General features: G+C 44.2%; 1 protein-coding gene and 1 pseudogene across 5 annotated transcripts; both read right to left on the reverse strand.

Annotated features, from left to right (window-relative positions):
• Window positions 1-130: 130 nt before the first annotated feature.
• LOC311137029 (protein adenylyltransferase SelO-1, mitochondrial-like) lies at window positions 131-11,908 on the reverse strand (annotated as a pseudogene). Its single transcript, XR_014615450.1, has 8 exons — window positions 11,329-11,908; window positions 10,931-11,134; window positions 10,616-10,793; window positions 9,622-10,083; window positions 9,236-9,402; window positions 5,853-6,038; window positions 2,302-2,458; window positions 131-2,070 (listed from the first exon to the last, which is right to left on the reverse strand). The product of XR_014615450.1 is annotated as a protein adenylyltransferase SelO-1, mitochondrial-like (transcript).
• Window positions 11,909-12,082: 174 nt separating this feature from the next.
• Window positions 12,083-24,502, reverse strand: trabd (TraB domain containing). 4 transcript variants are annotated; one of them, XM_084171871.1, is made up of 10 exons: window positions 24,471-24,502; window positions 23,426-23,502; window positions 22,991-23,060; window positions 22,481-22,647; window positions 20,329-20,469; window positions 17,657-17,767; window positions 17,301-17,440; window positions 16,824-16,996; window positions 16,340-16,436; window positions 12,083-16,189 (listed from the first exon to the last, which is right to left on the reverse strand). In XM_084171871.1, the coding sequence occupies exons 2-10, from the start codon at window positions 23,447-23,449 to the stop codon at window positions 16,009-16,011; spliced, it is 1,104 nt and encodes a 367-aa protein (XP_084027997.1). In that variant the 5' UTR covers window positions 23,450-23,502; window positions 24,471-24,502; the 3' UTR covers window positions 12,083-16,008. The 4 variants fall into 4 exon arrangements, with proteins under 4 accessions (XP_084027997.1, XP_084027996.1, XP_084027998.1 ...); XM_084171870.1 differs by having other exon boundaries at window positions 24,447-24,493; XM_084171872.1 differs by having other exon boundaries at window positions 24,459-24,492.
• Window positions 24,503-24,633: the final 131 nt, after the last annotated feature.

Below are 24,633 nucleotides of genomic sequence, written 5' to 3' on the forward strand. Positions count from 1 at the left end.
GACTAGCTAGAATATAATGTCAATGAAGGCTATACTGTTGTGCATGTGTAGGCCTATGCATGGGTGTGCACACAAAAAGACAGAATAATAGCCAACATAGATTTTTGTATAACTTTTTAATCGACTATGATTCACATTTTGAGAAAGCTCTCAGAAGATAATACATTTCATATCATATGTACATTAATAATAAATAAAAACACCACAGGTTATAACTGTTCTATTATAAACAATGTTTTTGCTGATCAATATGAACAGACTTACCATCTGTCACCTGACAGAGGTCCCTCTTTTCATCATGGTTTGACATGCTTTGAAGGGGGTAATGATAGAGATTTGTGGTGGTGGTCACAGTGGTTGAAATGTTCATTTATGAGTTTGATTCATATATATCTCAGAGAATTTACCTGGAGCCCAAGAGAAGCCGTTTGAGTAGTGCACATTGTTTTCCTTTTTCCTTCACAAAAATTGCCATAAGTAAAACCTTCTAACTTAAAAAACTAGAATATTTAACAATACATTAAATTTAAGTTATGAATAGCTCAACTTTTTGCCACAATATTACAGTTTCAAAGAAATTCAAGTGGCGCAGTGGTCTAAGGCACTGCATCGCAGTGCTAGCTGTGCCACTAGAGATCCTGGTTCGAATCCAGGCTCTGTTGTAGCCGGCCGTGACCGGGAGACCCATGGGGCGGCGCACAATTGGCCCAACGTCATCCAGGGTAGGGGAGGGAATGGCCGGCAGGGATGTAGCTCAGTTGTTAGAGCATGGCGTTTGCAACGCCAGGGTTGTGGGTTCAATTCCCATGAGGGGCCAGTATGAAAAAATAAAATAATGTATGCACTCACTAACTGTAAGTCGCTCTGGATAAGAGCGTCTGCTAAATGACTAAAATGTAAATACGCTATAAAAGCAATTTCCTTAGCGTCATGACATCTCATTTGCATATCAATTCATTAAAAATTATTTATCCCAAGAAATTAAAAAACAACAATTTCCCAGGATTTCTTTGGCTTATATTTAGTTGACAATGGCAGTTTTGAAGCTTCCTGGAAAATGTATGCAATAGATAGAATGTTATCATGACCTACACGATGCAATGTGGTGTAGTAGTATTTGTGCAATGAAGCACCAAGTGGTCAGTGTTACAGTTGCTTTGACATAATGTTGACATTTATGTTATGTTATACTTGTGCGTGAAGTCCTTCGCGGCTCAATCAGTCACACACACATTATGTGAATCATTCTGTACAATTCAGATGATATGTAAATCATGTACATTCCCTTTCACACACACAATATTTGGTACATTGCGGTGATACTCAGTCTCTCGGACTCAGACAGGTCACTGTAGGACTGGACGTCTGGGACGTCATTCATAACCAGACAGCCAATAGGCTACACAGATCTACAGAGAGATCTGTATAAAGAGTATAGATCAGTGTTCTTCAATTCCGGTCCTGGAGGGCCAAAACACTTCTGTTTTCTATTTCTACCTGGTAGTTAATTGCACTCACCTGGTGTCCCAGGTCTGAATTAGCCCCTGATTAGAAGGAGAGGATGAAAAACAGAGGTGTTTCGGCCCTCCAGGACCGGAATTGAAGAACCCTGGTATAGATCAACTGAAGACAAATGATGATATTTCCATAAATGTAATTATCAGTTGGATCAAAAGTTGTTATTTCAGATTTCTGGGGTATCTATAGGCTGACTGGTTGACATAGGAGCATCTTACCTCATTAAATGTACCTTCCGTGGCATTACCCACCGAAGTAAAGAGAGTATGAGGAGAGAGGTAAAGGTATAGGTAAACAGAGGAAGGAAAGACTGAGTGACAGTCTCTATTGTACATATGGGTGGGTAGACTGTCAGGGAAGGGACTACGAAGATCAGGTGACACAGATTTCATTGGTCCAAACAGGGCGCTTGCTGTCATAGGGAACACGCATTCGGGATGCTGCCGCTTCTGCCCCCTGCTGCTCCGCCCCCCCCTGGCCCAGCCATCTCGGTTGCTCCAGACCTGGCTGGGTAGAGAAAGGCTTCTCCAGAACCTTCAAGACCCGCTGGACCTATGGAACAGATCACAGAGCGATGGGAGAAAGATAAAACTATGAGATGGAAATCCAGAGAAGCAAGTTAAGGGAGAGAGAGCATGTTTTTTCCATTGTGAGAATGCTTCTGTAATGGTGACATCGTTGTTTGGAATAATGCAAATGAAAGTCAAAAGGGAAGCGGTATTGAAAGTTTGGTCCCTATTACAGAATAACGAAGAACACGTGGAGAAAGGATCGGAGCCTGACCTCAGAGAAGTCTCCGTTCTCGGCTGCCTCTATTGCATTCTGGGCGATGTAGTTCCTGAGGACGTATCGTGGGTTGGTGCCGTTCATCACATTCACTCTCTCCTCCTGCAGTGCCTGGACGTCCCTTTGGCCCTCAACCTCCCCAGCCAGACGCTTCCTGCACCAGTCACAACACAGACCTGGATGACTCAGATAACAGGCTGGCACAGAATAAAAACACCTCTAGTGCAAACACTAGACCAAACTGCTCTTCTCCATGCCTAGAATTTCTCATTTACATTTAAGTCATTTAGCAAACGCTCTTATCCAGAGCGACTTACAAATTGGTGCATTCAACTTAGGATAGCCAGTGGGACAACCACCACTGGGGGAGGGGGGGTGTAGAAGGATTACTGTTAGACTATTCCAGGTATTCCTTCAAGAGGTAGGGTTTCAAGTGTCTCCGGAAGGTGGTCAGTGACTCCGCTGTCCTGGCGTCGTGGGGGAGCTTGTTCCACCATTGGGGTGCCAGAGCAGCGAATAGCTTTGACTGGGCTGAGCGGGAACTGTGCTTCCGTAGAGGTAGGGGGGCTAGCAGGCCAGAGGTGGATGAACGTAGTGCCCTCGTTTGGGTGTAGGATCTGATCAGAGCCTGAAGGTAAGGAGGTGCCATTCCCCTCACAGCTCCATAGGCAAGCACCATGGTTTTGTAGTAGATGCGAGCTTCAACTGGAAGCCAGTGGAGTGTGCGGAGGAGCAGGGTGACATGAGGGAACTTGGGAAGGTTGAACACCAGACGGGCTGCAGCGTTCTGGATAAGTTGTAGTGGTTTAATGGCACAGGCAGGGAGCCCAGCCAACAGCGAGTTGCAGTAATCCAGACGGGAGATGACAAGTGCCTGGATTAGGACCTGTGCCGCTTCCTGTGTAAGGCAGGGTCGTACTCTGCGAATGTTGTAGAGCATGAACCTGCAGGATCGGATCACCGCTTTGATGTTAGCGGAGAACGACAGGGTGTTGTCCAGGGCAACACCAAGGTTCTTTGCACTCTGGGAGGAGGACACAATAGAGTTGTCAACCGTGATGGCGAGATTATGGAGCTGGCAGTCCTTCCCCGGGAGGAAGAGCAGCTCCGTCTTGCCGAGGTTCAGCTTGAGGTGGTGATCCGACATCCAAACTGATACAGTGAGGGAAAAAAGTATTTGATCCCCTGCTGATTTTGTACATTTGCCCACTGACAAAGAAATGATCAGTCTATAATTTTAATGGTAGGTTTATTTGAACAGTGAGAGACAGAATAACAACAACAAAATCAAGAAAAACGCATGTAAAAAATGATTTGCATTTTAATGAGGGAAATAAGTATTTGACCCCCTCTCAATCAGAAAGATTTCTGGCTCCCAGGTGTCTTTTATACAGGTAACGAGCTGAGATTAGGAGCACACTCTTAAAGGGAGTGCTCCTAATCTCAGCTTGTTACCTGTATAAAAACCACCTGTCCACAGAAGCAATCAATCAATCAGATTACAAACTCTCCACCATGGCCAAGACCAAAGAGTTCTCCAAGGATGTCAGGGACAAGATTGTAGACCTACACAAGGCTGGAATGGGCTACAAGACCATCGCCAAGCAGCTTGGTGAGAAGGTGACAACAGTTGGTGCGATTATTCGCAAATGGAAGAAACACAAAAGACCTGTCAATCTCCCTCGGCCTGGGGCTCCATGCAAGATCTCACCTCGTGGAGTTGCAATGATCATGAGAACGGTGAGGAATCAGTCCAGAACTACACGGGAGGATCTTGTCAATGATCTCAAGGCAGCTGGGACCATAGTCACCAAGAAAACAATTGGTAACACACTACGTCGTGAAGGACTGAAATCCTGCATCGCCCGCAAGGTCCCACTGCTCAAGAAAGCACATATACAGGGCCGTCTGAAGTTTGCCAATGAACATCTGAATGATTCAGAGGAGAACTGGGTGAAAGTGTTGTGGTCAGATGAGACCAAAATCGAGCTCTTTGGCATCAACTCAACTCGCCGTGTTTGGAGGAGGAGGAATGCTGCCTATGACCCCAAGAACACCATCCCCACCGTCAAACATGGAGGTGGAAACATTATGCTTTGGGGGTGTTTTTCTGCTAAGGGGACAGGACAACTTCACTGCATCAAAGGGACGATGGACGGGGCCATGTACCGTCAAATCTTGGGTGAGAACCTCCTTCCCTCAGCCAGGGCATTGAAAAGGGGTCGTGGATGGGTACTCCAGCATGACAATGACCCAAAACATACGGCCAAGGCAACAAAGGAGTGGCTCATGAAGAAGCACATTAAGGTCCTGGAGTGGCCTAGCCAGTCTCCAGACCTTAATCCCATAGAAAATCTGTGGAGGGAGCTGAAGGTTCGAGTTGCCAAATATCAGCCTCGAAACCTTAATGACTTGGAGAAGATCTGCAAAGAGGAGTGGAACAAAATCCCTCCTGAGATGTGTGCAAACCTGGTGGCCAACTACAAGAAACGTCTGACTTCTTTGATTGCCAACAAGGGTTTTGCCACCAAGTACTAAGTCATGTTTTGCAGAGGGGTCAAATACTTATTTCCCTCATTAAAATGCAAATCAATTTATAACATTTTTGACATGCATTTTTCTGGATTTTTTTGTTGTTATTCTGTCTCTCATTGTTCAAATAAACCTACCATTAAAATTATAGACTGATCATGTCTTTGTCAGTGGGCAAACGTACAAAATCAGCAGGGGATCAAATACTTTTTTCCCTCACTGTATGTCTGCCAGACATGCAGAGATGTGATTCGTCACCTGGTTATCAGAAGGGGGAAAGGAGAAAATTAATTGTGTGTCGTCTGCGTAGCAATGATAGGAGAGACCATGTGAGGATATGACAGAGCCGAGTGACTTGGTGTATAGAGAGAATAGGAGAGGGCCTAGAACTGAGCCCTGGGGGACACCAGTGGTGAGAGCATGTGGTGCGGAGACAGATTCTCGCCACGCCACCTGGTAGGAGCGACCTGTCAGGTAGGACGCAATCCAAGAGTGAGCAGCGCCGGAGATGCCCAACTCGGAGAGGGTGGAGAGGAGGATCTGATGGTTCACAGTATCAAAGGCAGCAGATAGGTCTAGAAGGATAAGAGCAGAGGAGAGAGAGTTAGCTTTAGCAGTGTGGAGAGCCTCCGTGACACAGAGAAGAGCAGTCTCAGTTGAATGACCAGTCTTGAAACCTGACTGGTTTGGATCAAGGTCATTCTGAGAGAGATTGCAGGAGAGTTGGCTAGAGACGGCACGCTCGAGAGTTTGAGAGAGAAAAGAAAGAAGGGATCCTGGTCTGTAGTTGTTGACATCGGAGGGATCGAGTGTAGGTTTTTTGAGGAGGGGTGCAACTCTCGCTCTCTTGAAGACGGAAGGGACATGCTATATTTCTAGAGCAGGTGAGTGCTAGGGATATACACACTGGTGGTGGAGGGGTGAGTAAGTCGCCTAGTGTCAAACACTGAGTTTGAGAAAGGGGTATGTTATGTAAGACTAAGTATGTAATTAAGACTACATTACTTATTTCTGACCTGTAGGAGGTGACCCAGGTGGCCCAGTCCTCCCTGTGCTTGGCCTTAACCACCTCCTCGTCGGCCTCTAGCTGCTCCTTCAGCCGGCCCAGCTTCTCCAGCTGCATGGCCATCGTCCTCCGTTCCGAGATCATCTGGAACAGGGGCGAGTTGTTCTGGGCCAAATGCAGCAGCATGGCCAACTCACTGAAGGGAGAGTGGTGTTTCAATGCAAAATGTCAATAAAAATGTGATTAAAATTTTTTCTAGAAGGGAGAAGCAGAGAGGAAGGAGAAAGCGAAGGAAGAGGCAGAGACTAAAGAGATACAGTGCATTTGGAAAGTTTTCAGACCCCTTGATTTTTACCACTTTGTTACTTTACCGCCTTATTCTAAAATGTATGAAATAAATAAAAAAATCTCATCAATACCCCCATAATGACAAAGTGAAAACAGGTTTTTATAATTTTTTGCAAATTTATAAAAAATACAAAAAGAAATACCATATTTACATAAGTATTCAGACCCTTTGCTATGAGACTCGAAATTGAGCTCAGGTGCATCCCGTTTCCATTGATTATCCTTGAGATGTTTCTACAACTTGACTGGAGTCCACCTGTGGTAAATTCAATTGATTGGACATGATTTGGAAAGGCACACACCTGTCTATATAAGGTCCCACAGTTGACAGTATATGTCAGAGCAAAAACCAAGCCATGAGGTCGAAGGAATAGTCCATAGAGCCCCGAGGATTGTGTCGAGGCACAGATCTGGGAAAGGGTACCAAAACATTTCTGCAGCATTGAAGGTCCCCAAGAACACAGTGGCCTCCATTATTCTTAAATGGAAGAAGTTTGGAACCACCAAGACTCTTCCTAGAGCTGGCCGCCTGGCCAAACTGAGCAATCGGGAGAAGGGCCTTGGTCAGGGAGGTGACCAAGAACCCGACAGTCACTCTGACAGAGCTCCAGAGTTCCTCTGTGGAGATGGGAGAACCTTCCAGAAGGACAACCATCTCTGCAGTACCACCAATCAGGTCTTTATGGTAGAGTGGCCAGACTGAAGCCACTCCTCAGTAAAATGCACATGACAGCCCGCTTGGAGTGTGCCAAAAGGCACCTAAAGGACTCTCAGACCATGAGAAACAAGATTCTCTGCTCTGATGTAACCCAGATTGAACACTTTGGCCTGAATGCCAAGCGTCACGTCTGGAGGAAATCTGGCACCATACCTACGGTGAAGCACGGTGGTGGCAGCATCATGCTGTGGGGATGTTTTTCAGCGGCAGGGACTGGGAGACTAGCCAGGATCAAGGGCAAGATTAATGGAGCAAAGTACAGAGAGATCTTCAATGAAAACCTGCTCCAGAGTACTCAGGACCTCAGACTGGGGCGAAGGTTCACCTTCCAACAGGACAATGACCCTAAGCACACAGCCAAGACAACGCATGAGTGGCTTCGGGACTAGTCTCTGAATGTCCTTGAGTGGCCCAGCCAGAGCCCAGACTTGAACCTGATCGAACAGCTCTGGAGAGACCAGAAAATAGCTGTGCAGCGACGCTCCCCATCCAACCTGACAGCGCTTGAGAGGATCTGCAGAGAAGAATAGGAGAAACTAGCCAAATAAAGGTGTGCCAAGCTTGTAGCGTCTGAATACCTATGTAAACGTGATACTTTTTAGTTTTTATTTTAAAAATGTCTAAAAACCTGTTTTTGCTTTGTCATTATGGGGTATTGTGTGTAGATTGGTGAGGGGGGAAAAAACTATTTAATCTATTTTAGAAGAAGGCTGTAATGTAACAAATTGTGGACAAAGCAAGGGGTCTAAATACTTTCCAAATGCACTGTATAAGACTAACAGACAAACACTTAGGTCAGTGGACGACGTCCATCCAATGGATTATAGGGATGTGACAAATGGAAACTTTTTCTTTATGTTTAGACCCTGCTCCTGAGTGGCGCAGTGGTCTAAGGCACTGCATCGCAGTGCTAACTGTGCCACTAGAGATCCTGGGTCGAATCCAGGCTCTGTCGCAGCCGGCCGCGACCGGGAGACCCATGGGCGGCTCACAATTGGCCCAGCGTCGTCCAGGGTAGGGGAGGGAATGGCCGGCAGGGATGTAGCTCAGTTGATAGAGCATGGCGTTTGCAATGCCAGGGTTGTGGGGTTGATTCCCACGGGGGGCCAGTATAAAAAAATATGTGTATTCACTAAACTGTAAGTCGCTCTGGATAAGAGCGTCTGCTAAATGACTAAAATGTAAAATGTAAATGTAATGTTTAAACAGCCATTTTCTGTGGGGTGGGGGGGGGGTTCCCCTTAAAACGATAAGAAAAATTCTTAAAATTCCACATGAATTTACAATGCTGTTGCCAGCAATGGTGTGGGTCTCACGGTGCGTCCCTTTCAGATGGTTAAGCGTTGCACCTGTAGTACCATTAATGTACTACAATTCCACCTCACAAAGTTTGTATTTCCTTCTCATTTAACTTCTCAAAGTATTGTCATACAGGACTTCACTGCTGTCACTTGCCTTTCTCTGCCATTTTTCCAACAGTTAACGACGATGACATAGTGGTGGAGCGTCGACTCCAAAATAATTGATTATTTGACTCCTTGCACATCGACTCCCATTGTCGACTCCCATTTCCAAGTGTCAAGATTAGATTCAGCTAGGAATCGACTCCTAAGATTCAGTATTTTTGGAACGGAGGATACTGATTAATTGCGTGACTTCCGAGAACACAAACACTCACATCTTTCATTGCGAGCTAGCAAGGGACAGAGAGGGTATAGGCAGGTCGGCCACCAGGCTGACAGAGTCAGAACCGTGCACTAGGCCTATTTATCGGCAATCAAAAGCTGTACAGTATCTCGCAATGGAATGATGTATCTCGCAATTTCTTGGCTTGCAATGTCTCGCAACCAGTGAAGAAGGGCCTATCATCAATGAATAGGCTAGGATACTGAGATGAGCGAGATGCAACACTCCGCTCTCACACAGTATCTGCGTACGTGCACAGGTTCGCTTCAAGCTGTTCAGTGTGGTAGCCAGGGCACCAACAAACAGCTGAGAAATTGAGCCTCGTGCTTCAATGCTCTTAGTTGTTGCGGAAATTGACTATAACACAGAAAATAATTTGTTTTGTGATAACTGCACTGTGATTTAATTTATTTGGGGGAGGAACAAACATTGTTTTTCAGTTACGGATTTTTCTTAACGTTAAGGATCCCAATTTCCTTTTAAACGTTCACACCCCTAATGCCCACTACTGCATTATTGACCAAATAGTTTTAGTCTACAATGAGAATGTCCCGCTACTCCAACATCAACGACCCAAGATCAAGTCAGCTTCAAACAAACCATTAACTGTTCTCACTGCTCATGTCAATCTATTCTCTCACTGTGTGTCCATGCTGGGCTTGTTGGCATCCTTGAGCTCCTCCAGAGAGGCACACTGCTCCAGGAAGAGGTATTGCCATTTTGATGACTCCTTCCTCTTCCTCCGCGTTGCCCTCAGTGGGAAAGGGAATCTGGCTCAGACAGCAAAACATGTTAGTGAAGTCTGCACCTACAATGGGGAAGGAAGGAAATGATCAGAGATTAAATCAGTCATGCTTAGTCATAGTGTAGTGTCAAAGCTGTTTTGTGTGAATGGTGTTACTGTGAGTCTCCTTTTTATGCATCTGTGTTGAGTGTACTGCGGCACATCCCTCAGTTCTCTTTGTCCCTCCTCATTCCCCTTAGCTTTGTTATGTACAATGAGTATGTAGTGTCTTTCTCTCCCTACCTGTGTTGTACATGGTCTGCAGCAGCTCAGTGATCAGCATCTCATCCTCTGGCTCTTCCTTCCTCAGCAGACCCAGCTTCCTCCTCATGTTGTCCGGGTAGAAGGTGTTGTAGAGGGGCAGGTACTCATCCAGGACAGACTCCGCCCGGCCTGGGGGCAGCTCTGGGTCCAGGGCCTCGGCCAGGTGAGGTGAGCCAGGTTCCAGCGGAGATGGCCGGCTGGGCCTGATAGGTGTAGCGGCCTGAGTTATCTGAGGCGTTGCAGATGAAGTCAGGATCAAACCTGCTGACAAGCGAGAGGAAGAAATAGACAGTGTAAAGCCAGATCCTTGTTTGAAATAATGTGGATCTAAGATTATCCTGTATACAGTATGTTAGGTACTGTAAATTACTGTACCTGTCCATGAGGACTCCATGGCAGAAGCCCACACACTGCCACTGGGCCACCAGCACGCAGCATCACCTACCACCAAGACACAGACGCACACAGAGAAGTGTCAGACTGGACAAGAGGAGAGGACTTGAGTCTACTGGTTTCAGTCATATCTTGCTTAGGTGATGGGTTAGGCAAAAATATTTTGGGATCGTATGCTGTGCTTTTGATAATCTTGACGAGGGATGTGAATGTGCTTAGCAATGCATAGTTAATCGCAAAACAATAACATCTTACATGTTACTACTTTGTTAATACCATTTAGCATTAGAGAAGATAATGAATTAATAGCAGTGTGTGCTAAGGCAGTCACACTCTCACTGTATTATGACTTCCTGTCACAGCAGGGATGAACAGGATAAGAGGATAGCAGTGTTCTTGGCTCCACAACAAAAAGGTGAAGGATAGAGAGAGCTCCAATGTAGGCCTACAGTTTGCTTTGACACAAAGTAGTTTCACTGTCAGAAAGGATAGCCATATTCCTTCAAATTCGTATCAGAGCATTATTGTATTCAGAATGAATGATTGATGCTTCACTGAATCTAGTGGTGTCCATGATTACCTCTCTGAAGAATGACACATTCCTCTCCACTCTGTCTGTGTGGTTCTGCTGGATCTCTGAGTAGAAGCTCTCTATGACATAATCCATCATCTGACCTCTGATCTCATCATGGCCATAGCTGGGTCCCTGCCAGCCTGTGTTCTCATCAGCCACCTTAAAGATCTCAAAGGACCCGAATCTGCACACACACAATGATCAGTGACAAATGTCCATATTGTTCATGTAATTTTGTCAAAACTGGGAATCACTCTATCAACACTTTGTTTTTGTTTTTAAACCTACTGCAGTGGCCAATGGATAGGATGTGATAGTAACCTGATAAAGGTGGGTGCGATGCGGAGGACCACAGAGCACCTCTCTTTGGTGGGGTACCCGCTGTAGTACACGTCTCGTACCACCTTGCTGTCGGAGGTCACCAGTGACCCTGCCCTGGTAGTGGGCACCCCCAGAGCGAACACCGCCTCGCTGAACAGAAACTCTCTGATACTGGAGCACAGCACCTTACGGCCGTCAGCTTGTCTGGGAATGAGAGAGAATTAATTATACAAACGTGTATTCATAATTCCATATACTGTGCTTCCAGAATGTGCACTGCATATGAAGAACAATATAGGCCAAGACACAATGCTAGCCAAAAACTGAGGAAATAGACTGAGGAAACAGATTTCATTAAAGAAAGTCATGCTTATGCAATACTGTGTAAACTGCCCCACCTGGAGTAGGGAGTCAGACCAGCTCCCTTGACCTGAATCTCCCACCCGCCACTGGGGTTCTCCCGCAGCAGCTCTGGCCTCTGGTCAGCTGGAGCCTTTACATCACCCAGATAGCAGGCTGCCCCGTCCCCTCGTGTCTGGCGAACGAGCCGAACTGGTGACCGCAGTAGCAGTAGGCGGCAGGCTCGGACCCTGCCATTACTTTGGAGCCACTCAGATACTTTGGGCCAAGCGGGTCGTTCAGAACCTTCTCGGCGTTCAGCCCAAGCAAAGCCAAAGCGTCATTAGAGACAGCCACGAACCTAGGCTTGACCACTGGCTGCGGCTTTACTCGGGAGAAACAGGCTCTTTCCACCCTTCACGGTCCAGGCTCTTCTGATGTATCCAGCAGAAGTTTCTTGAGTACGACGTTGTCAAACTCGAGACGCTCTAGCGGTGAACGACTGACCGCCAGAACCATGCCGTCCATCCCGACAGTGGAGAAGTATCTAACTACGACGAAAATAGCTGAGCGAAGAAAATTAGACCGTGCCAGACGAAATTTTAAAGCAGCCATCCAACTAAGGTCATCTGACGTCATTTACCATTTCATAACAAGACACGACGCTGTCCCAGCCAGTGGTCGCAGCACTTAACTACGGATATTTGTCTAAAATATTGTGCTACTCTATTATTGGTCCTACCGGAAACTTAGACGGAATTACATTGGTCATTGCATCCAAAAGAGATAATACAAAAATAAATTGAAACATACTTTTTTTTATATAATTTTTTTAATTTAAAAGTTGTATAGTTCAATACAGAATTTAGGCTTCAATATTTGGCTTGTTTACAATGATACTAGATTGAGGATGGGAATACAGATTGTCATTCATACTGTCATTCACACACATCGTTTTCACTTGTCAACATACAAACACAAACTACACCAATACTGACAGAATGGTGCGGGTGATATAGGACCGCTGCATGCCCCCATACACATCAGAAACTACAGTATGTCGGAACATCTAGATATTAAATTATTGTGGTGAATGACCCAACAATTTTCTGACAGTGGTTTCCTTATTGGCTCAGCGTAAACTCAAACTGAAGTCTTAAATACACCCGCTGAGATAATCGATTGAGCTACAGCGGTAGGCTAAATTCCCAATATATTTCAATTATAAATTCTAAATGCATTGTAAGGGGCGATGGCTGAGATATGTAAATGTAACATGGCATTATCTCCCAAAAGTATATCTATCAGATAAACATTTCATTTTTGGGGAAACAGAATCCACAACCCTTTGTCTGAGGGTGTCACCCAACCTGGTCCTACCCAGCAGACCCAGACATACAGTATGAACAGACTGAGACAGGGAGACACAGAACAATGGAGGACAGAGAGAGATGAACAAGTCACAGCTGCAGCAGAGGCAGGCAATCTACAGGTCCAAGGCAGAATAAGGCGACAGCAGAATAAGGCGTTAACCACAACCAACCCTTCCCAGCTCCAATCGAACAGAATCCCCAACATTCTCCATTCATTCCAAGGGATTAGGGAACAATCGGGCAATCGGCTGTACTAAAATCATGCATGTCGTAGAAGCATGTAGTCTGAAATGTCAGATGTTCCTGTACAAAGAGAGTTCATTGATGGCTTGTCGTACAAAGTGCATATTTTCTGATCATGTCCAGTATCTACCACCATCACGCAGAAAGTGGCAGTTTATGTTTTACAGCATACATGAAGGTGCCTCATTGCAAGTAAAGTCAAATATACAAAATGCCTCCATTTAAAATGCATTGCTTGCTTTGAGGCAATTTTACTTCGTCATCCTCTGCATATCTATCGTAAAAAATATCCCACATTAGCCCTCTGTTAAATGAAGTATGTAATAAGAGTTGGGGTCATGGTATTTTACCCTTCCAACTACAACCAATCCAAAACACACAACTGATCTGCCAGCATGCAGCATTCTTTGAAAAAAAAAATAATAATATATATATATGCAATTCAAAATACCAGTACAAATTTGAGTTGGGCATTGCCTTCTACAGTACAGGTATTTACAACACACGTTGAAGCATTAGGTTGTACTGTCTGTATCAATCAGTATGGCTGGTTGTGTGTAACACCAACCAGCACAGATCAGTTTGCTTTGAGGAACAGTATATTGTGTGACCAGAGGAGAGAGGTAGTCACTATAACAGCAGACATAGCCTAGTCCCTGTGTTTACTTTCCTCAAACCTACCATGAGCCCTTTAAACAGCGATGGAGGAACTTAGGTGTCCATGTAGGGATAGCGCAAATACAATTTCCTACTAAAACCTTGTCTCTTGGCTAGGGAGAGAACTTTACCACAGCAGTGTTTTTGTTTGGGAAACTACAATGTAGTCAGTTACATACGTTATTTGGTAATATTTTACTTTTTGACTTGATTTTAAATGGAGTTAATTTGTTGAATTCCTTACTAGCCATGGGTGGAAATCTGTACCCAAAAACGTATAAAGTGCTGGATTTAAACATGGTCATTGTTAAAGCCTAGATGGTCCCATGTAGGTCCTGGATCCAGGATTAAGAGACCATATGAGAATGAAAAGTCATTAGTGGGGCGGTAGCTCTATGCTTCAACTATTGGGGTCCTTTACTGTGCATTCGGAAAGTATTCAGACCCCTTGACCTTTTCCACATTTTGTTACGTTACAGCCTTATTCTAAAATTTATTAAATAAATAAAAATCCTCACAATACCCCATAATGACAAAGCAAAAACAGGTTTTTAGAAATGTTTGCAAATGTATTTACATAAGTATTCAGACCCTTTGCTGAGACTTGAAATTGAGCTCAGGTGCATCCTGTTTCCAACTTGATTTGAGTCCACCTGTGGTAAATTCAATTGATTGGACATGATTTGGAAAGGCACACACCTGTCTATATAAAGGTCCCACAGTTGACAGTGAATGTCAGAGCAAAAACCAAGCCATGAGGTCGAAGGAATTGTCCGTAGAGCTCCGAGACAGGATTGTGTTGAGGCACAGATCTGGGGAAGGGTACCAAAACATTTCTACAGCATTGAAGGTCCCCAATAACAAAGTGGCCTCCATCATTCTTAAATGGAAGAAGTTTGGAACCACCAAGACTCTTCCTAGAGCTGGCCGCCTGGCCAAACTGAGCAATCGAGGGAGAAGGGCCTTGGTCAGGGAGGTGACCAAGAACCCGATGGTCACTCTGACAGAGCTCCAGAGTTCCTCTGTGGAGATGGGAGAACCTTCCAGAAGGACAATCATCTCTGCAGCACTCCACCAAACAGGCCTGTATGGTAGAGTGGCCAGACGGAAGTCACTCCTCAGTAAAAGGCATACGACAGCCCGCTTTGTGTTTGCCAAAAGGCACATAAAGGACTCTCAGACCATGAGAAACAAGATTCTCTGGTCTGATGTAACCAAGATTGAACTCTTTGGCCTGAATGCCAAGCGTCACGTCTGGAGGAAACCTGGCACCATCCCTACGGTGAAGCATGGTGGTGGCAGCATCATGCTGTGGGGATGTTTTTCAGCGGCAGGGACTGGGAGACTAGTCAGGATCGAGGGAACGATGAACAGAGCAAAGTACAGAGAGATCCTTGATGAAAACCTGCTCCAGAGTGCTCAGGACCTCATACTGGGGCTAAAGTTCACCTTCCAACAGAACAACGACCCTAAGCACACAGCCAAGACAACGCAGGAGTGGCTTTGGGACAAGTCTCTGAATGTCCTTGAGTGGCCCAGCCAGAGCCCGGACTTGAACCCGATCAAACATCTCTGGAGACATGAAAATTGTTGTGCAGCGATGCTCCCCATCCAACCTTCCAGAGCTTGAGAGGATCTGCAGAGAAGAACGGGAGAAACTCCCCAAATACTGGCATGCCAAGCTTGTAGCATCATACCCAAGAAGACTCAAGGCTGTAATCGCTGCCAAAGGTCCTTCAACAAAGTACTGAGTAAAGGGTCTGAATACTTATGTAAATGTGATATTTTCATTTTTTGTATTTTATACATTTGCAAAAATTTATAACAACCTGTTTTTGCTTTGTCATTATGGGGTATTGTGTGTAGATTGAAACAATTTCATCCACTTTAGAATAAGGCTGTAACGTAACAAAATGTGGAAAAAGTCAAGGGGTCTGAATACTTTCCGAATGCACACATATACATACATATATATATACGCACACACATACATACATACATACATACATATATATATATATATGCGCTTGGGGCAATAATATCTCAAAAACCTCAAAGACAATGTGCACCAAAATCTCCAACTTCAATGTTACATCAATTGGAATGTGGGGGATAGCAGATGTAATATAAATGGAAAAACATTTGTAAACCTTACCAAAATCCTTCTGTTGCCATTTTTCTTTTTAAATATACAAAAAGAAAAGAATAAGGGTACTGTCATGGTTTCTTTGGCAGTACTGTTCTGTGTTCCACAGGGACAAGGAGGAGAGGAAGGAAGGAAGGAAGAAAGAGAGAGGGAGGGCAGCTCAAGCCCTCGGACCCCTTACATCCATGTAAGTTCATAGGGTAGGAGGTGAACCTTTACCTCTAACCCCTCCTCCTGTCGATAAGGCCATTGGTGGTAGATGCATTGTTTTCGTATTAGAGGGGATCGTTCATGTCACAAGTATAGGAGAGGGGGCGGGGTCAAGCCGCTGCTGGGGGCAGTGGTCGCAGGTTGTCCAGTAGTGATTGGACAGCGGGTAGGGACAAAAGAGCCCTCCCCATGCCCCCTCCTGCACGGTAGCAGGCATATCCCAGAACTCCTATCACCCCAGCCTTCAGCACCGTGCGTAACATCCAGCCAAAACGAGACGGGGGCGCAACACTGACAGTCACACAGAAAAGCAAAAGAAAGAGGGTCAATATTAACTCATAAAAGTTAGAAGATGCCGAAATACAATGATTATACTGCTCTATAAACATTACTAATAACTTGGTCTAGACTGCTAAGAAAGACCCACTCTCACACACACACCTCATGATCTCCTGAATGTTGAGCTCCTTCTCCCAGTTCCTCTCGATGCCAGGGACGTGGCCCATTCCCACCACTCCCACCACCACAGCAGGCACTTCTGTCACAAGAAACAGAGCAAATTGATCCAGCTGAAATGGCATCCATGTTCCCAAAATACATTGGTCTGTAACAGTCCATCTATTATGCATGGATACATTAGGAGTTTGAGGTAAAACTTAATTGCCATCATAGGCAGTGTGCAAAACACAGACACAATAACCCAGCTCGGCCATCTTTCAGAGTAAGGGTCCATTCAAACTGCTCACGGAAAACTATGCCAGAAAGTAAGCCTTTTCATTGGTTTAATTGCAATCTTGCGCAGACTACAACCAATTATATGGTAGTGTTTTTCCCACGAGCAGTGTGAACAGACACTAATGGAGAAACTTTTCTGTGGACTTCCTCAGGTGTAAAGCGAAACAGGCAGAGATGCTGCGATACTCACTCTGAGCATTGGGGGGCGCCTCCACACAGTGTGCGGCCTGGCGGAGTGTGTGTGTGAGGTAGATGTCTCGCTCGGCCACAATGGTCTGGTGGAGAGCGGGGAACTCGCCGATCATCTCTAGCATTGTCTGCTCCAGCAGGTCCTTCTGTTTGCACTTCTCCACATCCTCCTTACTGACACACAACAAACATATTACAATAACAAAAGCACAACAGCATTCTATCCACTAGGTTTAACCAATTCCCCAAATTAAATCCCAATAACTTATCATTTGTATTCAGGTAAATCAATTAAGCCCTATATAAATTAAATATATTATTAAATGGGATATTACTAAATACAGTACCACAATAGTAATATTTCTGCTCTAATCTTACTACACACTAGCCAAAGGAAATACTGAGAGGAAGTGTATAGTGGAGTAAGCTGTGGACTTAATCTAGACACTAGAGAGTAGTAACTGTCAGGTTAGTGTACCTGATGGGGTCTGACAGAAAGCACAGGCCCCATGCCAGTCTGGCTTTCTGCCACAGACTGAGAGCAGCGATGGCCCGCTTGAATGTCACCGGGATGGGCCGGTCCCCCAGGTGGAACCTGCAGAAGGGCACCCGGCCCGCCTGGGTGGAGAGAAGAGAGAGGGAGGGTCTTTACATAGAACCTTACTAATACTGTACACAGTGGGTAACATGTAAGAGGGTGTTAAGTTCAGTATGTTATGCTATGTGAGATAAGAACATTAGTGTGTATTTGAAAGTATATGTGTGACCTTCACCTGACACCTTGTGCGAGAACAAACCTGTGACCCTATTTTAGTGAGTGCGTGAGTGTCTCACCTGTTTGAAGGCCTCCCTGAACTCCCCTCCAGGAGCCATGCCCAGCTGCTCTGTGATGTGAGCTGACACTTTGAGCAGCAGGATCTGCATCAGGCCAGACATCACTCCATTCTGTGATGACATAATAAAGAGGGGGAAGGACAGATGGGAGGAGAAAGAAACAGGATATTAACTTACAGTTCTGGCTTGTGTATCTGTATACATAGACTTGTCAAAGGTGTTTCACACTGTGGACCATACTGTCTTGGTGCAGAAATTGAAGTGTATTGGGATTACTGGTCATGCTCTGGAGTGGTTTGTGAACTACCTGTCAAATGGAACCCAGTGTATTAAGGCAGATGGTTGTAAATCGGACACCATAGAGAGTTGTGCCTCAAGGATACATTTTAGGTTTATTATCTACATCAACAACATTGGGAGACATATTGAGACAGTATACTACAAAGCAGGTTCAATGAGTTAGCCAGATAACTTCAATAAACAAACATAAATATATATTGATTTTCTGGATCATTAAGAAAGATAAACTTAGAGCTATTTTTGGTTGTTGAGTCAATTAGACCATGCCCATTTCATGCATATCTTTCTAAATAATGTAAAGTTATTCAATAGTATTTAGGCAAGTTAGCTGGCTAACTCGTTGATCCTGCTTTGTAGTATACCCCTCTGATGTAAATTTTTATGCAGATGACACTGTTCTTTACTCAAGTGGCAGCAGTTTGACTTTCGCTTTTCAAAAAGCTCAAACAGCTTATAACATTATAAAACAGAATCTGGGCGATTTGAAGCTTGTTCTGAATTCCTCTAAAACAAAATGCATGGTATTTTCCAATACAAAACACTATGAAAATCATGTAATTACTACCTTGGAAGGACATTCTATAGAGCAAGTGAAGATGTACAAATATCTGTGAGTTTGGGTGGATGAGAAGTTGAGCTTCACCACCCATGTAGAGAACCTTGTCAGGAAACCCAAGCTGATTATTGGGTTTTATTACCGGCACAAAGCTTGTTTTTCCTTTGCTGCTAGAAAATAGTTGATTCGTTGTACTTTTCTCTCTGTGTTGGACTATGGCGATACTATGCACAGTGCATTCAGAAAGTATTCAGACCCCTTGACTTTTTCCATATTTAGTTACGTTACAGCCTTATTCTAAAATGGATTACATTTTTAAAAATCCTTGTCAATCTACACACAATACCCCATAATGACAAAGCGAAAACAAGTTCTTAGAAATGTTTGCAAATGTATTAAAAATAAATAACAAATACCACATTTACATAAGTATTCAGATCCTTTGCTATGAGACTCGAAATTGAGCTCAGGTGCATCCTGTTTCAATTCATCATCCTTGAGATGTTTCTACAACTTGATTGGAGTCCACCTGTGGTCAATTCAATTGATTGGACATTATTTGGAAAGGCACACACCTGTCTATATAAGGTCCCACAGTTGACAGTGCATGTCAGAGCAAAAACCAAGCCATGAGGTCAAAGGAATTGCAAGTACATTTCTGCAACATTGAAGGTCCCCAAGAACACAGTGGCTTCAAACATTATTAAATGGAAGAAGTTAAGAACCACCAAGACTCTTCCTAGAGCTGGCCGCCCGGCCAAACTGAGCAATCGAGGGAGAAGGGCTTTGATCCGGGAGGTGACCAAGAATCCAGAGTTCCTCTGTGGAGATGGGAGAACTTTCCAGAAGGACAACCATCTCTGCAGCACTCCACCAATCAGGCCTTTATGGTAGACTGGCCAGACGGAAGCCACTCTTCAGTAAAAAGGCACATGACAGCCCGCTTGGAGTTTGCCAAAAGGCACCTAAAGGACTCTGACCAAGCTTGTAGCATCATACCTGTAATTATGTCATGTCATAGTATTGTGTGGACCAGGGAAGAGTTACTAGATAAGTGGTTTGGGGCCATGGAGTCTATATTCCTTATGTCAAAGGAGATTAGTGATGTTTAGGATAGCATGATGGATGGACAGGATATACTGACTTGGGGCAAAGGGTAATAGCAACAGAGAAAGGGAGTGCCCATGATGGTTGCCAGATGTATGTGAAAGGAAGGATAACCAAGAGTATAAAAGCTGTGAGATTTGTGTGTGTGGGCAGTTCAACTGACAATGGGGGCAAGGCTATGTCCGTTTGTTAGATGAACCCACGAGCTCGTGATCAAATAAATACTTGGTAAAATCTCCACAGAATGTCTAAGTAAATTCTTGCATCCTCACTTCTCAATACTAGAAACTCATCATAACAATACCCAAGAAGACACAAGGCTGTAATCGCTGCCAAAGGTACTTCAACAAAGTACTGAGTAAAGGGTCTGAATACTTATGTAAATGTGATATTTCCATTTTTTGTATTTTATAAATTTGCCAACATTTATAAAAAACTGTTTTTGCTTTGTCATTATGGGGTATTGCGTGTAGATTGATGAGGGGGAAAAAAAACAATTTAATCCACTTTAGAATAAGGTACTGAGTAAAGGGTCTGAATACACATGTAAATGTGATATTTCCTTTTTTTTTTTTTATATACATTTGCAAAAAGTTCTAAAAACCTGTTTTTTGTAATCCATTTTAGAATAAGCCTGTAACGTAACAAATTATGGAAAAAGTAATGGGTTCTGAATACTTTCCGAATGCACTGTGTCCCATAGTCGTACCTGTTTGATGGCCTGCTGGACCTTGTCCAGATTAATGTCCTTGGCCTCCTTCAGCAGCGTCTTCTCGTCCATCTTCAGCATGGACACCCTGTACTGGCACAGCTCCACCACCACAACGTCTGGCTGCACTGCACGGATCGTCTGAGGGAGGGAAGAGAGGGGGGAGAAGAAGGCAAGCAAGGGGGACAGGGGAGAAAGGGGGAGGAGAGAGTGGGAGGATAAGGAGAGGAGGAAAACAGGGAAAGGGGGTAGAGGGAGAGGACAGGAAGGGGAGAGCGGGGAGAAAGGGCGGTCAGAGAGAGAGAAAGCCAAAGGCAGAAGTACAGTGGGGAAAAAAAGTATTTAGTCAGCCACCAATTGTGCAAGTTCTCCCACTTAAAAAGATGAGAGAGGCCTGTAATTTTCATCATAGGTACACGTCAACTATGACAGACAAAATGAGAAAATTAAATCCAGAAAATCACATTGTAGGATTTTTTATGAATTTATTTGCAAATTATGGTGGAAAATAAGTATTTGGTCAATAACAAAAGTTTCTCAATACTTTGTTATATACCCATTTGTTGGCAATGACACAGGTCAAACGTTTTCTGTAAGTCTTCACAAGGTTTTCACACACTGTTGCTGGTATTTTGGCCCATTCCTCCATGCAGATCTCCTCTAGAGCAGTGATGTTTTGGGGCTGTCGCTGGGCAACACAGACTTTCAACTCCCTCCAAAGATTTTCTATGGGGTTGAGATCTGGAGACTGGCTAGGCCACTCCAGGACCTTGAAATGCTTCTTACGAAGCCACTCCTTCGTTGCCCAGGCGGTGTGTTTGGGATCATTGTCATGCTGAAAGACCCAGCCACGTTTCATCTTCAATGCCCTTGCTGATGGAAGGAGGTTTTCACTCAAAATCTCACGATACATGGCCCCATTCATTCTTTCCTTTACACGGATCAGTCGTCCTGGTCCCTTTGCAGAAAAACAGCCCCAAAGCATGATGTTTCCACCCCAATGTTTCACAGTAGGTATGGTGTTCTTTGGATGCAACTCAGCATTCTTTGTCCTCCAAACACGACGAGTTGAGTTTTTACCAAAAAGTTATATTTTGGTTTCATCTGACATTCTCCCAATCCTCTTCTGGATCATCCAAATGCACTCTAGCAAACTTCAGACGGGCCTGGACATGTACTGGCTTAAGCAGGGGGACACGTCTGGCACTGCAGGATTTGAGTCCCTGGCGGCGTAGTGTGTTACTGATGGTAGGCTTTGTTACTTTGGTCCCAGCTCTCTGCAGGTCATTCACTAGGTCCCCCCGTGTGGTTCTGGGATTTTTGCTCACCGTTCTTGTGATCATTTTGACCCCACGGGGTGAGATCTTGCGTGGAGCCCCAGATCGAGGGAGATTATCAGTGGTCTTGTATGTCTTCCATTTCCTAATAATTGCTCCCACCGTTGATTTCTTCAAACTAAGCTGCTTACCTATTGCAGATTCAGTCTTCCCAGCCTGGTGCAGGACTACAATTTTGTTTCTGGTGTCCTTTGACAGCTCTTTGGTCTTGGCCATAGTGGAGTTTGGAGTGTGACTGTTTGAGGTTGTGGACAGGTGTCTTTTATACTGATAACAAGTTCAAACAGGTGCCATTAATACAGGTAACGAGTGGAGGACAGAGGAGCCTCTTAAAGAAGAAGTTACAGGTCTGTGAGAGCCAGAAATCTTGCTTGTTTGTAGGTGACCAAATACTTATTTTCCACCATAATTTGCAAATAAATTCATAAAAAATCCTACAATGTGATTTTCTGGATTTTTTTTTCTCATTTTGTCTGTCATAGTTGACGTGTACCTATGATGAAAATTACAAGCCTCTCATCTTTTTAAGTGGGAGAACTTGCACAATTGGTGGCTGACTAAATACTTTTTTTCCCCACTGTACAAGACTGACAATAGAATGGATTTCGCTGAACGAACTCAAGAGGCCAATCCAGGAGATATAGACCCATGACAATCATTTAAGGCCGGTTTCCCAGACACAGATTATACGCCTCGTTCAAAAATGTATTTGAATGGAGATTCCTCATTCAGAATACTTTTTAGTAACTGGCTAGGTTAATCTGTGTCAAGGAAAAAAAACCTTAATGCTTGCATGTCAGATTTGTTGTGCTCACCGTGGCCACGTCCTTCTTGCTGCTGTCACTGAAGTGGGCGGTGCCTACCAAGTAGAGCAGGCTGCCGTCTGGGGCAGTCAGCCGGGTGACTGTCTCAGGGAGTTCTGGGGAGGACTGGCGCCGCTGGGCACGCACCTGCCATAGCAGCTCCACCGCCTCAGAGTCCGCTATGGAGGAACCAGCCAGGGAGAGGTGGAAGGGGAGGGGGAGAGAAATAGAGCAAGTAAGAGAGAAAGAGAAAAACAAGAATGGAAAGAACCTTTAGTTCCTGCATCACTGAATTGGATGGCAGGAAAGACAACATACTTCGATATGCCAAAGGAAAGTGATAGTCAGATTTGGGTAGGGTACATGTTGTAGCCTACTGAAATAAAGATCACAAACAAGTTAGAACAGTAAAGGACAGTTCCCCTTTTTCTCTCACATGGGCATTGTGAAACAATATGAGCTTTTGGTGACAAGCAGAGGGAGAGGACAGGAAATAGATTTTAGGTAAATAAGGGCGCTCACAGAGTCCAGGGGGACGACTAGGCAGTGACTCATCTTCAGACGCATCTTCAGAGGGACCTACCAACTCATCCTAAAAAAAAAGTCAAAAAGCATATGTAGTCATTAAGTCAGATATAGTAATTCTAAAACTTTAAATGTCTACACATTTTTTGGTCAATGTGCTCAAGGGCTTAGTAGACAGATTTATTGCGACACTGATTCTTAGGCGATTAATATCTAGGCTAAGTACAAGAGCAGGACAAAATTCTAAGAATGTTTGTTTGTTTTGCCTAATGTATTATGATCAGCATAGAGCTGTGTACTTCAAAGATCACAGCTGTATGGACCATAACAGACGTGTGTGAAGCTGTACTCTGTGTGCCTTTTTTAAATTATCAAAATAACAGCTGTCAAAGCATTATGCAGTGAGCCATGTCCAGCAGTCCCCAAACTGACCTCTGAGTTGTTGTCTTGGTCCATTATTTAACCTTTGAGAGCTGGGCAAAAACTAAAGCGATGTCTCACTCTCCTTACTGAAATGGAAAGCAAAACAGGAGGAAAGAGTATGGTCAAATGTATTAATGCATTTAGCCAAATTCATCAAGTAGGTTTGTTGACCATAATTGCTTTTCTCTGCAATGCTGTCAGCTGTGTTGCTTATTTTGTGACTTAGCTAAAGCCCCAGGCCCCAGTTCAAGTTCCCCAATTGCTGACGTTTGCTAGCTAGATAACGTTATATGTGCAGTCTACCAAACCATAAACAAACAACCCATTCTCACTAGTTACTAGCTAGCTACCATCAACATGTATGGCGACATAGTTGGAAAATAAAACCGGTTAGCTAACGTTACCTGTCACAGGTAGCTAATTCTAGTAGCTAAGACAATTTGTGAGACAGGTTTTACTGTGACAGTAACGTTATAGTATATAGCCAAATATCATGAGCAAACTGCCTAACGTTAGCTTAGTGGTCCCTTTTTAGAGCCCGGTCTTGGCTAAACGCTCTCCTGCTACATGTAGCTGCGTACTTCAACACGATTACATCATCTCCACACAAGTGTGTTGACATAGCTAGCTAGCTATCTTGCTAGTTAGCTAACCACATGCTACCAAGTCACGTTAGCTAGCTAGCTAAAGCTGTCAAACCTGCTAGCTAGAGACAAAAATGGACACGCTTAGCTAACATTCCCTACGTTTCCACATATTATCTAGCTAGCTAGCCAAACTAGCTAATTAGCTAACATTATTCATTAAGTTAGCTAATGTTAGCAAGTTGGCCCAAATTAGATAGCTTACTGCTCAACGACTAGCTAGCTGACTGTTAGCTAGCTAGCTAACTAACAGCTGGCATATCGGTTAGTTGGCTAACTGCTGCTAACTACTTGGTAAACAAGGTTATATCAATGTGTAATCAAAATATAATAACTACAGTTTACAATGTTATATGTTAATACAATAAATACAAAATAAAACTTACAAGCTAACCAACCTGTGCTCTCACCTGCAATTCGACCAATGTCAATGATGTGTTCGACTCGTCCGTTAACGTTGTCTTCTGGTACTTGTAGTTCAATTGAGATTTGAGTGCGTTGTGGCAATATGGATTTGTAGTTCTTATAATTTTGTTGTGTAAACTAAAGGCCATATAATTATATTTCTATGCA

This window comes from Coregonus lavaretus (assembly GCF_964263955.1).
Source record: "Coregonus lavaretus genome assembly, chromosome: 11".
NCBI lineage: Eukaryota > Metazoa > Chordata > Actinopteri > Salmoniformes > Salmonidae > Coregonus > Coregonus lavaretus.